The sequence below is a fragment of the Neopsephotus bourkii genome, unplaced genomic scaffold, assembly GCF_033783945.1.
Source record: "Neopsephotus bourkii isolate Nb327-2 ecotype Australia unplaced genomic scaffold, CSIRO-AGI_Nbou_v1 NB_1638, whole genome shotgun sequence".
NCBI lineage: Eukaryota > Metazoa > Chordata > Aves > Psittaciformes > Psittacidae > Neopsephotus > Neopsephotus bourkii.
In genome coordinates this window covers 8,225,716-8,239,080 of record NW_026902113.1, presented here as the reverse complement: position 1 = coordinate 8,239,080, position 13,365 = coordinate 8,225,716, and the positions used below count along the sequence as shown (strand labels likewise).

Below are 13,365 nucleotides of genomic sequence, written 5' to 3'. Positions count from 1 at the left end.
TTTTCTGCAGACTGTAATTTCTAGCTTTTTATCTTTTGTTCTGAAGTACAGTCTTTGCATACCCCAAATACCCATTGCACTCACATGAAAGTTTACAAAATCACACATCCTAATCTTGTAAATAGGTACCTTTATACCAGCTCTCACTGTTCCACTTCTACCTACTTTTAACACCAGGAAGAACAAAATACCACCAGATTTCATCCCTTAAATAGCACCTTTCATTAAGGAAGCAGCATACTTTGTAGATTTAAAGACTGAGACTCAACTGCAGTTTAAAACAATTACATTTGACTCTCAGAAAAACAATTCTGTAAACATAGAGAAGCCAACTAATAATAATAAGCAATCTACAGAAGAAAACTGTCTGGGGAGCTTCGCAACAATCTCATTGGAGGCAGTCAAAGTGCTGTAGAAAAAAAATTCCTTAATGCAGGTAAGAAATGGATGCCTCTCATGAAAATGCAATGTTTCCACTATGACCTGTTACATGTATTTTCTCCCAACAAGCTGCAGTCTTTACTCTTACTTCTCATCTCTGTAAAAATTCTTTATTTCCTAGTTTCAGATATTTGAAACCACTACCACTGAAATCAGTATCTCAAAACATGGTTCATGGCAAAAAAAGTAGCAATTTTAGACTCAAGTGCGAGTTTATTTCAAAGACATATGATGTTACAATGAAACCATAGATATTTCCACTGCTGTGACTTATTCCACAAACATTTCTGCTTCAGTGAAGCAAAGAATCTGTTTATTTCCTGGAACATGAGGAGGCTTGTTTCCCAAGCTCCACGCAGAATGGTATCCTGCCCCTCTCCTGTCTCCACTCAGCTTCCCATGCTTCTTTCTTTATGTCATGAAGACAAGCTGGAGACAGAAGAATGAGTTGGGCTAGATGTACTGTGAAAATATAATTATTTTAGAGTGCAGATAATGAAAAAAAAAGTGGAAAAAAAGTGAAAAAAAACCAAAAAAAGCTAAAAAAAAAAAAAAAAGAAAGAAAAAAAAGAATCAAAGTTGTTCTTTTGGTGGTCATTTGGCTGTAAAATGCTCCTGGCACATGGACATTCATTTCCTCTCTTCCTTGACTCCTACAGTTCAACTGTTTGTACAGCCAAATTCTAGACTGAATTTGCACATGAGAGGGAAACAGCATGGACTGTAGATTGGTCCAGACTGGACCAGTAATGCCAGACTGATAAGAACTACTTTTTTAATGCAGCTTGAAAAAGTTCAATGTCACAAGTTCTTCTGCTTAGCAGAAGCCTGTTCAGAGGCTAAGGGATTCTGGTGATTCTGATACTGTTCCTGTATTTTGAATTGAAAAATACAACAGGAAAAATTTGAGGGAATAGATGACATAGCCAAGCTGATAAAATAATTCTATTGCTTTAATTTTAAACTGCCTTCTTCTTATGACCAAAAGAAGATAAGGAGTACGGTTTCTAATGTCTGTTTATTTGCTAAGACAGACTAGCTGAAAGCATAATGCTTGCTCAAAGAAAACGATATCTTTGGAAGATCTTCTGCTTCTTACCCTAGCCTTTCCCACATCTATACTTCACTTGTGTCACCACAAGCCTTTTGGGGTTAACAAACTCTTTATATTTAAAAATAAACTTAGAAAGAGAATTATTTTAATACTTTCTACATCATGTATAGATTCACAATCTATTTTACTGAGGAGTTTCACTAACAATTTAAACATAACCATTAGGGCAGCACAACACTAGCATGAGCAGACAAGTGGGTGAACATTATAAGCCTAAATTTGTGCTGAGAAAACAGAATCATTGAACTGTATCTACATCACTGTTCCTTTGCTGAACAGATACCAGTTTGGGACAGTCTATTCAGAAATCACATCTTTGATTGGTAGAATTTTCACTCTAGTTCCCAATTCAAAGGACTCCTTTTCTATAATTCAATTTAGGGAAAAAAAAAAAACAAAAATCTTCAGGTGAGAAAAAATATCTTCAGTTTACAAAGCGAACATAAATAGTAACTTTAAAACCATGCTTTCATTTCTGATCTAATATTTAGATGCTGATGCTATAAATAGGATTGGTATTTACAGTTTATTTACTTGAACTAAGCAAATTAAAATATAACTATATCATTGTGTATTTAATTTCCTGACATCCTAAAAACACACATAAGTCATTGTGTCCCCTTTAAAGTTTACACAAAGCTGATAGCAATTCTCCTTGTGTCTAATATTCTTTTTACTTGTTCATTATAGAATCCTTTCAACTTTGCCTCTAGCAATTCACAAACTCATTTTTTCATGAGTAAATATTTAAACCAGATCTGTTTTAAAATGTCTACAGAAAAGAAGAAGATAAAAGCAAGTATTTAGATTTATGGCTAACTGGGTAATAATCAACTGCTACTAGTGCTGAAAGAACTTGATCCATGTCTCAGCTTTTACATGAACCTTTAGTCCAGGTAGGGGGCTGTGAGCCTTTGTGCCCTTATAGTAATGCTCTTAAGCAAAGAAAAGATTGCCACACACCTCACAGGACAATTAATTCATTGAAACAGGACATTTAAACTTTTCCTTTTCATCTGTAATGTATGAGCTGCACTAATATTTGACTTTCTGTTTCACATTGAAAAGAAAGAAGGATAAGAAAGGCAGAGAATTAGAACAGTCATCTGATCATTGAGAACTTGCCCCATGCACCTAACGATCTGTCTTCATTTAACTTCAAGTCTTAAACATCTTCACTATCAAAATATATTGATCACTGAAATAAACAGCAAACATTTTCAGCATGAGGTCCAAAAAGCTTGCTTTCACACATCATTTATAATTCCTTATAGAATCATGTTTTGATTTCATCTTAAAACAGCGGTATTCCCACTGGTTTGATTTTAAACCTCAAAGAGAACCAATACAGAAATTCCAAACAAAAGACTTCTAAAAGCTACAGTGACATATGGTAATTGCACCTCATGGGAGCATCTCCATTATTTAATATTGTAATGGTTGGTGACACACAAAATGGTCTTCTCCAGGGGGTTGTTTGTTGCCCACTTAAAATTAGTGGTAGCTTCCTAAGGGTTCAAGTTAGGATTCAAACTTAGGCTCAATTACAAATGCCAAATAACTATGAACTAAGCAATTCTGAGCTATTTCAGAAGATTTATAAATCATTTTTTCACCAACTTTAAAAAAACAAACAAACCAACAAACCAACCCCCAAAACCCCAAATTGGTGATTTTTGAAAAGATGGAAACAAACAAAACAAAAAGCTAAGGGAAGTAATTTCTTCCTCCCTGTTTTCAGTTGTGCCAGAAAGAGGAATTCATGTTTCAGTAGCACGTTTTCTTAGAAGAAAACAAACAAAAGAAAAAACTGCATAAAATGAATTTATGAGATCAGAATAACACTCTTACACTTCACATTTTACTAACTTTATTGTAAATAAAAAAAGAGTAAAAACAAACAAAGGGGATATTACTTAATTTGATCAATTGAAGAGACTAAAATGAAGTATGTATTAAATTGTCTGTCTGGGTTCAAACTCTGTCTAGAAATACCTTCTGCAACATATTGAATTTGAAATGATTTGCCCAAGTATGTAGAAATCAGCAGTTCATGCTTGGCATCAAACGCCACAGTATCTGCTCTGAAGAGCATAATATCTTAAAAATGTTTAGAGAAAATATGTTTTCTCAGTACAAAAATAGTTGAAAAAGTTTCAATTGACTTTCTAGGTTTATGTTATACATGGGCAGATGTTACTGCTGCGAGCATTTTAAGTTATTCTTTTTACAGTAATCTATGTTACAATCTTTAATGAAAATTACATTATGCAGATTCAGAGGTATATAATGAAATTCTCTCCAACCTTAAGAGAAATAGACAGGAAGACACACTTATAAAAACTTTTGACTATTACAGACACCGTCTGAAATTCTGGGTTTATAAATTTATTCACCAAAAAGCACTAAAACTAGAATGGAAGAAAAAAAAAAGAAGTATGAAAAATTACTATCTAAGAAATATATGAAATGCTGAAGAATTCTCAATACAATATGTAGACTGATTTAGAAGTATGATTCTAAATCATAATAGTGTATACTTCATTATGCTTTACTTCAGAACAATTAAAAAAAGAAAGGTTGTGTATAAGAAACTGTACCTTTAATAAAGTAGCATGAAGTATTTCAGGAACTTGACAATACATTATTTCTATAAATGAATTGTTTCTGTTTGGAACAGGGGAAAAAAAACCCTCCCAAAACATAACTGCACAGTTACAGAAACAAACAAGTAAACCCAAGGTTTTTGACAAGAGAATATTGTATCAATTTTATTTTTTATATTGCAAACTAGAGAGCAATATATGCAACAAGAATAATTCACTCATTTTATTGATTTAAATCTTGATGGGATGTAGGTGGTCAACAGTCTTGGAAGAAGTAGTAAAATGCTTATGCTGCAGAATGAAGAGATTCTAATCCTCTCATTGGCCAAAACCAGAGACACTGATTACTCATTTCCTTCTTAATGTATATAGAACTGTAAAAATATTTATCTAAGTTGTTCTCTCTCACTGCAACCTTGGTAGTAAAGTTATTTCTAAAGGTATCAACAGATCACCCTTTTGGGGTTTCAGGAAAGAATTCATACTCACTGAGGCCTACCTGATAATAGGCACAGGGTCTAGGAAGACTGCCTCTCTTTTGGCATTAAAACAAACCAGAAACTAAAATTGATATGACAACATCAGAATTGGAGTCAAGACTCCCTAAACACATGGTATGACAGGAATGTCTATCCTCAAGTGAGTGGTTATATGATGGAACTTTGCCATGACAGTTTTGGACCTACTGAAATGTGTTAACAAAACTATTTACTTACAAAATAATAAGCCTCTAAAAGAATTCTTCATAGCTATGGCTGTCGTTTTTTGCCAAGCTTTTGAGTTAAACCAGAAAAATTCTAAAGCATAAAAGTCCTATTCCAACAGCAGGAAAACAGCACTTACAGTGAGGCTCATAGGGAGGAGGAGGATCACCACAAGGAACACACTCCATATCTTGAAAGCCTCCGAGCTTAGTCTTCCTATAAAATCTAGAAGATAAATAAATGAAAAAAAAAAATTAATCAAACCCAGTTATTTTTCCTCATAAAATTAATCAGGTATTTTAACAAGATCCTCCATAACTGCAAACTTTTGTCAATCTGTGTCCCAGAGCAAATGATCAGGAAATAGAAGAAAATAAAAGTAAACAAAACTACGGCAGATATTGATAATACAGCAGTAGATCTAAAGACAATTGAGGAAAAAATTGTAAATCTATTAGTCCAAATGCATAGTCACTATAATCTTCCATTCACATAAGAAATAAACAGTTCTGGAGACTTCAGACTGAAATCAGTATTCCATTTTCTGCATACATCACAACAGTCAATTATAATGCAGACTTATTTACACATTTTGAAAAAGGAAAGTGAACCAATTAATTTATATAACGCTCCTAAAAGAAACAAGATTTTGCAAGGTAATTATCACCACTAACGGTATATAATGGATCAGATTCTGGTGCTTTCCAGATAAAATCCCCAAGATACTTTTTCCTTCTCTGAGTTATAAAAAAACTTATAAATTACTTCATTTATGTATGTGCACAGAAAAGCATCACCTCCCCAATAAAGTTTAACATGCTGTGTGACAAAACCTTCAGAAAATAAGATCATTCTGTTTGTTTTGTAGAACAGTAAATATGGTTTTTCAGAACTATGTTTCAATAAACCAGTAATCCCTCTCTGACCCTTGCTGCTCCTCTAGGAAGATCTTCACCACCAACCAAAATCACAATGTGCATGGACTATGAATGCAAATTAACAAAGTGACCGCATGAGTCCCAATCTACATTATCCAATTCTCCACTTTGTTTCTATATTTTCACTTAAATGCAGACTTCAAAAATCCTAGATAGCAGCATTTCAAGGTATGAAAAAATTGATACTGCGAACAGAAGCATCGGCCAGATGGTTCAGGTAAGTAATGGCAATGGGAGGCTACAAGCAGTAACAGGTGAACAATAAAATGAAACTGTAAAGCAAGCAATCTAGCCAGCTACTCATTTCTAAAGAAATTAATACAAAAATATAACAAAAAAAAAAAAAAAAGAAAGGCTGTCATACCCAAGGAGACATTTTACTGTAAATACCCTGCCAGAACTTTATGTTTGAGTTTATGTTTGAAGAGTTTACAGTGATGCTTAGGCAGCACCTAAACTGATGGACAGGTGTGAGTAGTGGTGTGTCCTACAGTTCTGTTCCCCAAAACATCCAGACCAGATAACGTGACTCCTAGCCAGGACTCCCTCCCTCCTCATGTTTCCAACTTTGCTGTCAGTAAAAGCAAGTTGTGGAAACAGCTCTCATTTTAACACATAGTCAATACACATATCTGGAACATGTTCTAGACGAGAATAGTGAGAAACATTCTCAGGTCCCCCCTAAATGCATGTTTTATTCTGGCTTTTTTTCATTCCTTTCTTGTCTTTCCAAAATTTAGCCTATATTGTTTACACCACAAGAAAAATCTCCCTACTGACAGCCAAATAAGCCCTACAACACATACCTATTAATATGCAATAACAGCATAAATCAATCCACCATGTGGCTTCAGGTAGTATCAAAAGTGGTTGTGAATAACATCTAACACCTGGGGTTGCATCTTTGTATACCATGACTTAAACTAACATGATACCAAAGCTTTACTGTTTCTAAATAAAAAGACCTTACTTCTGGCTTGAGGGGTATAACCATAGCAGCATCAACAGTGCTCAGGCATTTGATAGCTGGTATTAAAAAAAAAAAAGTATCTAAAAATAAACAAAATCAAATAGCTGAGATTTATATAAGAAACAAATGTATGAACTTCAAAGCATCTCTGAAATACATACCTTGAAGTACAAAGGCTGTTACAGTTCCAAATCAGTTCTCATTACCTACTCCTAGTAAATTAAACGAATCCATAGTTCAAAACTATCAGAAATGCCTTTTAACAAATTCATGGCTGCTATTCTTTTAGATGCATTTATGATTCTGAGGCAGGATCATGCTCTATGAATTTACCAACATGCTGAAGGAAATCCAGCAGCATAAACCACAGCCACTACTTTTGGCCAAAAAAAAAAAAAAGCATGAGAATGATTAGGCATTTTTCTAAGGAGGGGTAAAAAAGTCAAGCAAATCATGTGATCAGTCTTCAAGAAGATAATTGCGTGTTTCCAAACAGTTCTGTCTAACAATAAAGTATGTCATCAGCAATACTCAATATTTTCAAGTATTTTGCTCATGCACTGTATAAACAGTACTCTTATAGATCAAGTAGGTGATTATCAAAGCATTTTTATAGATGAGATAATTAAAACTGCAATTCTGAAATTATGTGCTCAGATCTTACAGTAAATTGTTGGCAAGGCCAGGATTAGAACTGAGGACCTTCGTAAATACTTGAAGGATTCAAACATTTATCTTGAAAACATGAACAAGCAAATGCTAATGCAAATTAGCTTTGATTTTATTCAAGTCTCATCTTCAGAAACAGACTTACCCTGGTAAACAGTCTCCACATAGTGCATTGCTGGTGGCTGAACAGTTGGACTTCTGAAACCGGTTAACTAATGCACAATCCAGACAAGGCTTGCACTTCTGAAAGCCCCAGTCCTCCTTGAATCTGTTTGGCCTGCATGTCATGCACTGTGCATCCTCCCCATATCCAAAGCCGCATTCCTGTAGGGATTAACAAGCAGTAGCAAGCTATTCAGTCACTGAAAGCGTGAACAACAAGAGAATACTGGAATAAAATGAAGACCTAGTGTAATTATTACTGAGAGTAGGTCTTTCTAGAGACAAAAGCCATCCTCTCAGCAAGTTCAAATGTGTCTTCCACTGCTAATAATCTCCCTTACTTCTATAAGTAATACTTAGTCATCCACTTTATTCATGAAACCACTGTGTATTTGAATGATAAAGGGCTTCAAGGACTCCCACAGTTTCATTCTAACTAGCTTATGGTAGAATTATTGAGCTGTCTGTTTTTTAATTAGGTCAGTCATGTGAAAGTGCAGAAACTGGGACAAGTGAAGTATAAAGGCACTTACTCGGTTACAAAAACAGCAAAGAAGCACTTTGATATTAAGGTTCATAGCTAAGGTGAACAAAGTTAATTGCCGAAGAGAGTGCACTGATCTTCAAAGGCTTAGCATTTCTGTTACCAAATAAAACAGAGCTGGTTAATGACCATCAGTGAGGCATGAAACGTTGCTTAGCCACTAAGAATTCCAGAAACTCAGTCCACTCCAGTTCTAACAGTTCTCAAACTGCTGGAAGCAAGTTTAATAGTTCTGCGGATCACAGGGAGGCATAATATTTTGCCATACAAGGAATATAATTACAGTTGGTTATTTATCCCAAATTTAGCTGTTTAAAGAAATTATGTCCATTCATTTGCAAAAGGACACCTAATACAACTGACAGGCTGCAGAGAGAAAATCTTCACCCAACAATATGTAATAGTGTGGGGACTGAATTCCAGAAACTGATAATCAAGAATTTTCAATATATTTGATTTTTATGTCACTATTTCTTAAGAGTAGCTGTTGCCTTTTCTCATCTCAGTTTTCCCATTTTTTTTCCTTTCTTCTTTTTTTTTTTTTTTTTTCTAAAGTACTTTGGAGTTAGGTTTGATGCATTAGGAACACACTGCAAAACAGCAAGAGGAGCACAGCAAATTGCTGGAAATGATTTTTTAAGAAGGGAGTTGGTGGGAAAGGCATCGTGGGGACCTCTTTCTCTAGTATGTGGTCTCAGTGGAAGAACAGGGCATCTTCCCAGTGGGAAAACTGCAGGAAATCTTCAACTGGGCAACTTAAGAGAAGGTTTCCACCAGTTTCCTCAACGTGTCCCTGGTTGATGTATATAAGCAATTTTTTTTTCCAAGTCAATCCACCAAAGTCATTCACCATCCACTGAAAAACTCTTGTAGTAAAAAGCATTGAACTATTAGAAACAAACTCAGGGTTCTCCAAGGTTCCACTGAGAATGTATCTATGGGACAAGCTCTGCAATGACCAATACGTATTTTATAGGGCTTCTAATTTGCAATGATAGAGTAACAATAAACACCTTCAGATACATTTTACTGGACATTCTAAGAATTCTTTCCTTTTTGTTAAGAATATCTTTACTGTCCTCTGAAGAACAGCAAGCACTCAAGTACTCAGAAAATGAACAATTCTAAGAAAGCAGCTACAAACAGACTAAAAAGTTTTCTTCCATGTGTTAGACCTAGCAATTAAAAAAAGAGACAGACAGACAAATCATTGGAGTTAGGAATACCCCCCAAAAGCATACATATGAAACTGTACATATGAAATGTACATGTATACATACATACATACAAAACATACATATGAAACTGTACAGTTTCATACACTGTATGGCACAGTCCTCCTGCTAGATATGGGCCCTAATAAAGCTGGTAGGCAAAAGATATAAAAGTATTTCCTTTTATTTTTTTCTAATTTACCTCCAACATAGAACATTTTCTGGCATTTTATTTCAAACCTACCAGTTTGAATCATATCAGATTTCTGTAACTCCCCCAAACAATGGGGGTTCTAGCAGTTGTATTTTATGTCACCTAAAAATATCTCACTGTGTTTAGTTTTACACTCAATTTCATTTATGCAATTGTACGACTGTACACAAAGCTACATGGTTACTACTGGGGATTGGAATCAGACTAACTTCTATTAGGAGATCTTGCTCTTCCTAAGACTATTTAGACTTTTTCATTGAATCTCATTATTCCTTAACACATTCTTTCTAAATGCCTACTATTTTTCTGTTTAGATAATCTGAATAGTAGTGTTATAGGATATATTATATAACTCAGACAAACCATGTATATTCGGATCTCTTGACAAATCATTTGGAATCAGTCCCTCCCAAGTCCTAGTAAACTTTCAAATATAAAGTTTAAATTAACTTAATTATAAGTTATCCTTTCCAGACTACCTTTGAAGTTTCTGATCAAAACCAAGCAAACACCAGGAAAAAAAAGAATTAAATGCCTCCAACTCACTGGCCCAAACTACCAAAGCTTGAGTAAGTTGTTTCTAGCTGCATCAGATCTTTTTTGCTGTATTTGGATGGATAGATAAATATTAGTGGTCCTCTGTAAAGTGGCTTGCGTTAAAGCTATAAAAATGGTGCATGCAACATAAAGTCTTCTGCCTAAAGAGTTTACAGACTCCAGTCTTTTCAAATACAGCTTCTAAATCCTTGCCAGGAATTCTGTAGATATAATCCACAACAACTACAACTTCATGTATGTGCTTTTTATGTTCACATTATATTTGAGGTAGTTAACTGCCTGGCAGGTGCAAATAAATATTTAAGTTTGTAAACCAGGCAGAACTTCAAACAGATGTGTACTCATAATTAACCACATTCCCAAACTGAAGGATATGATTTAGACGATGGATTCAAACCCTTTGAAATCTTGGTCATTATAATTTAGCAGTCCAGCAAAGATACAAAAAATTGACTGTTTGCCTTTTATCAGTACATGTGCAAAACTGATGTGCACCAGTTTTCTTCGTATTCTGTTTATGAAGCTGTCAAGTTATATGGCTGATGAGATCTGAATAGTTCCCAGCTCCCCTCACCACTTCTATCCTCCCACTCATGTTTTTAAAAGACGGCTTGTCTCCTGTGGCAGTTCACCTCAGGACTGCAGAGAAGAGAAATGAAACTTGTAACCTTAATTAGATACATTTCAAAAAACCCATTTTTTATTTTTGTGCCAGGGAAAAGGAAAACAAAAAAAAAGTGAATATATGCTATATTTATTCTTTCTATTGTGAAGTATTCTGTGAAGAACACTTAGCCCACTCTTGCCTTTCCACTTCTCCTTTTCAATGCTACCATCAATGGTACCAGCTAACATCACTGTAATATCTCTCTCAAATAATAAAACAGTACAAGCCATGAAAACCCCAACACTTATTTAGAAAACTGCACTAAAACTAATTAAAAAAATCCTCAGAATTTAAATGCACTTCTATTTTCTTTACATTTATACTGCTTTCACTATCACAGTATTGTGATATTTCATTACTTTTAATGCATGTATTCCCAGAACAATCTTTTTCAGGTTTCAGTGGGCTTCGCTAAGGCATCAAGTGACATGACTGGTCAAGGCAGAGTTGACCTAGTTAGCTACTCGTAAACTTAGTTTCAAGCTAAAAACACTAAAAGCATACAATAATACAGACACCTCTTGAAGTACTACCTTGGCAGTGTTAACATTTTCTTTTAGTATATACTACCCAAAACCTGATTCAGACAGAACAACCAAAAGTTTAGCAGACTACAAGGGGTAATGGAGTTAAGTGGTATGGTTTTTCCCTAAAAGTTGAATGCAACACAGAAAGTAAACGAACAGTAAATTAGATTTTAAACACTCTTTCAATTAAAATAACCTCAAATTTCATTAAAAAATGCTTTCAGGCATTATTAAGATCATAATCTGCAAGTACATTTCAGAATTTGTTTCTAGTTCCACTGATTAACCACAACCTACGTAAGTCCCTAGACAGTACAACACAGAGAATTTCCATTTAGGCCATGATGATTACAAGAATATTTGGGTATTCTCAACAAAGTCCTCCAGCTATTAAGACACTTTTAACTGATGTCAGGTCATATAACAGGTTGCAGCACTGCACTGCTGCTGGGAAACAAAGCCTTTAGTAATACCTTTGAGTCTATGGCCATATTAAACAGCACACAGTTTTCACTTCCAAAAGTGTCTTAGGGTGTGGATCAGCCTTATCTAGTAATAACCAGTTGTATCTATCAGCAGAACTCTCTGAGCAGGACAGGCTTCAACAGTGTGCTGTAAACGTCAGATTTAGCTTCTGTGGCTAATTGCAAAGTTAGTATTAGAAGTTTCATTCTCAGTAAATTTGACAAGTTTACACACAGCTGCTCCAGCTTCCATGAGACTCACCCAGAAACACATTTGCGTCTCCTGAACTGAAGATATGGTAGGTTTCCTCTCAAGCAGCTCTTTTGCTTTGGAAAGTTACAGAGTGACTGCCAAACATGTTACCAACTGCTCTCATAGCTTCACTAGGACATGTCAGACATGGCACACCACCTTTGGAGCTCTGTATGAGGACTGTTACATTCAGGAGGAGCTTTAAACAGTACCTTCCTGTTTAATTCACCATTCCATTTCCAAGCCAGCATGCAGGTCTCCATTTCCTTCACCATAAACCTAGTGCAACCAATAATACCTAGCCTGCCTTAGCAATCACCAAGCTCCTCTTTCCCAGAGGCTCTCTGTACAGCAGCAGTCTCTTGATGGCAGTATTTATCATCTTGTATTTGGTGGCAATGCTTTTCTAAGGCATTTCTCTCCCTTTCATCTCTGCTTTTTCATTTTCCCCTCATCATACATTTTCCTCAAGTGCACTGATAGAACTGATCATGAGGCTGAGCTGAAAGTCTGCCTATGAGATGAATCTGGGTTAAAAATGACCAGTCTGGTGATCTGTTCCACAGTACAGCCTAAAAACCTACCGTGTCAGCAGGTAGGGCACTGTGGAAAGAACTTACTGGTGCCAAAACTATTATTTCTGTGTTACTGAGCTACAGCCTCAGACACGGTCTGTTGACAAAACAATCTACAATTGCAGTTAAAGTTCTCAGTTGCAATGTAAGCTTGATGAGGCTGAGCTTTTTCATATATATATATATATATATAAATAAAATACACAGAAGCTAAAGACAATTATGTGTGTTTTTATTTTTTTATTTTTTAAAGCAAGTGTTACTTGTGATTTGTATGAATTTGAATCATACATAAGGTATGCTTTACACAGAAACATCTTACTGGTAAGATAAGACAAAAAAGGCTCCTACTATCAAGCCACACTGATGACTAGTCAGGCACTGAATTTAAAGAATGGAAGATATTAAACTGTTTAACTTATGATGCTTTGCTTTCCAACAAATGATTCAGAAATGAAATAATGCTGAGCCACATGAAGCAAACACTTCCTTCTGAACTGACACAATCTCTCACCCCAGAGAAAGCACTGCTTTTAAAAACAAAACACACAAAAACAAAACACCAAAAAAAAAAAGCCAACCCCCAAATAAAATCTTCATACGCTCAAAATTGAACTATTTCAGTGGTTCAACTGCTTCGTAAACATTGCCAAGGACACATGTTTACATGAAGAAAAGGCTATAGAGTTCATAACCTCCCCACCAACCCCCCCCCCCCAAAAAAACCACCCAAAACCAAACCCAA

At 35.3% G+C, this 13,365-nt stretch overlaps 1 protein-coding gene across 3 annotated transcripts in view; it reads right to left on the bottom strand.

Annotated features, from left to right (window-relative positions):
- Positions 1-13,365, bottom strand: part of TNFRSF19 (TNF receptor superfamily member 19) — a 62,163-nt gene that overhangs the window by 28,870 nt on the left and 19,928 nt on the right. For 2 of the 3 annotated variants that reach the window (XM_061374634.1, XM_061374635.1), the window contains 2 exons: positions 7,588-7,766; positions 5,005-5,090 (listed from right to left, as the gene is read on the bottom strand). In XM_061374634.1, the coding sequence (XP_061230618.1) occupies positions 5,005-5,090; positions 7,588-7,766 (265 nt within the window). Of the gene's footprint in view, positions 1-5,004; positions 5,091-7,587; positions 7,767-8,137; positions 8,245-13,365 lie in introns of all 3 variants that reach the window. The other variant, XM_061374637.1, reaches the window with a different exon arrangement.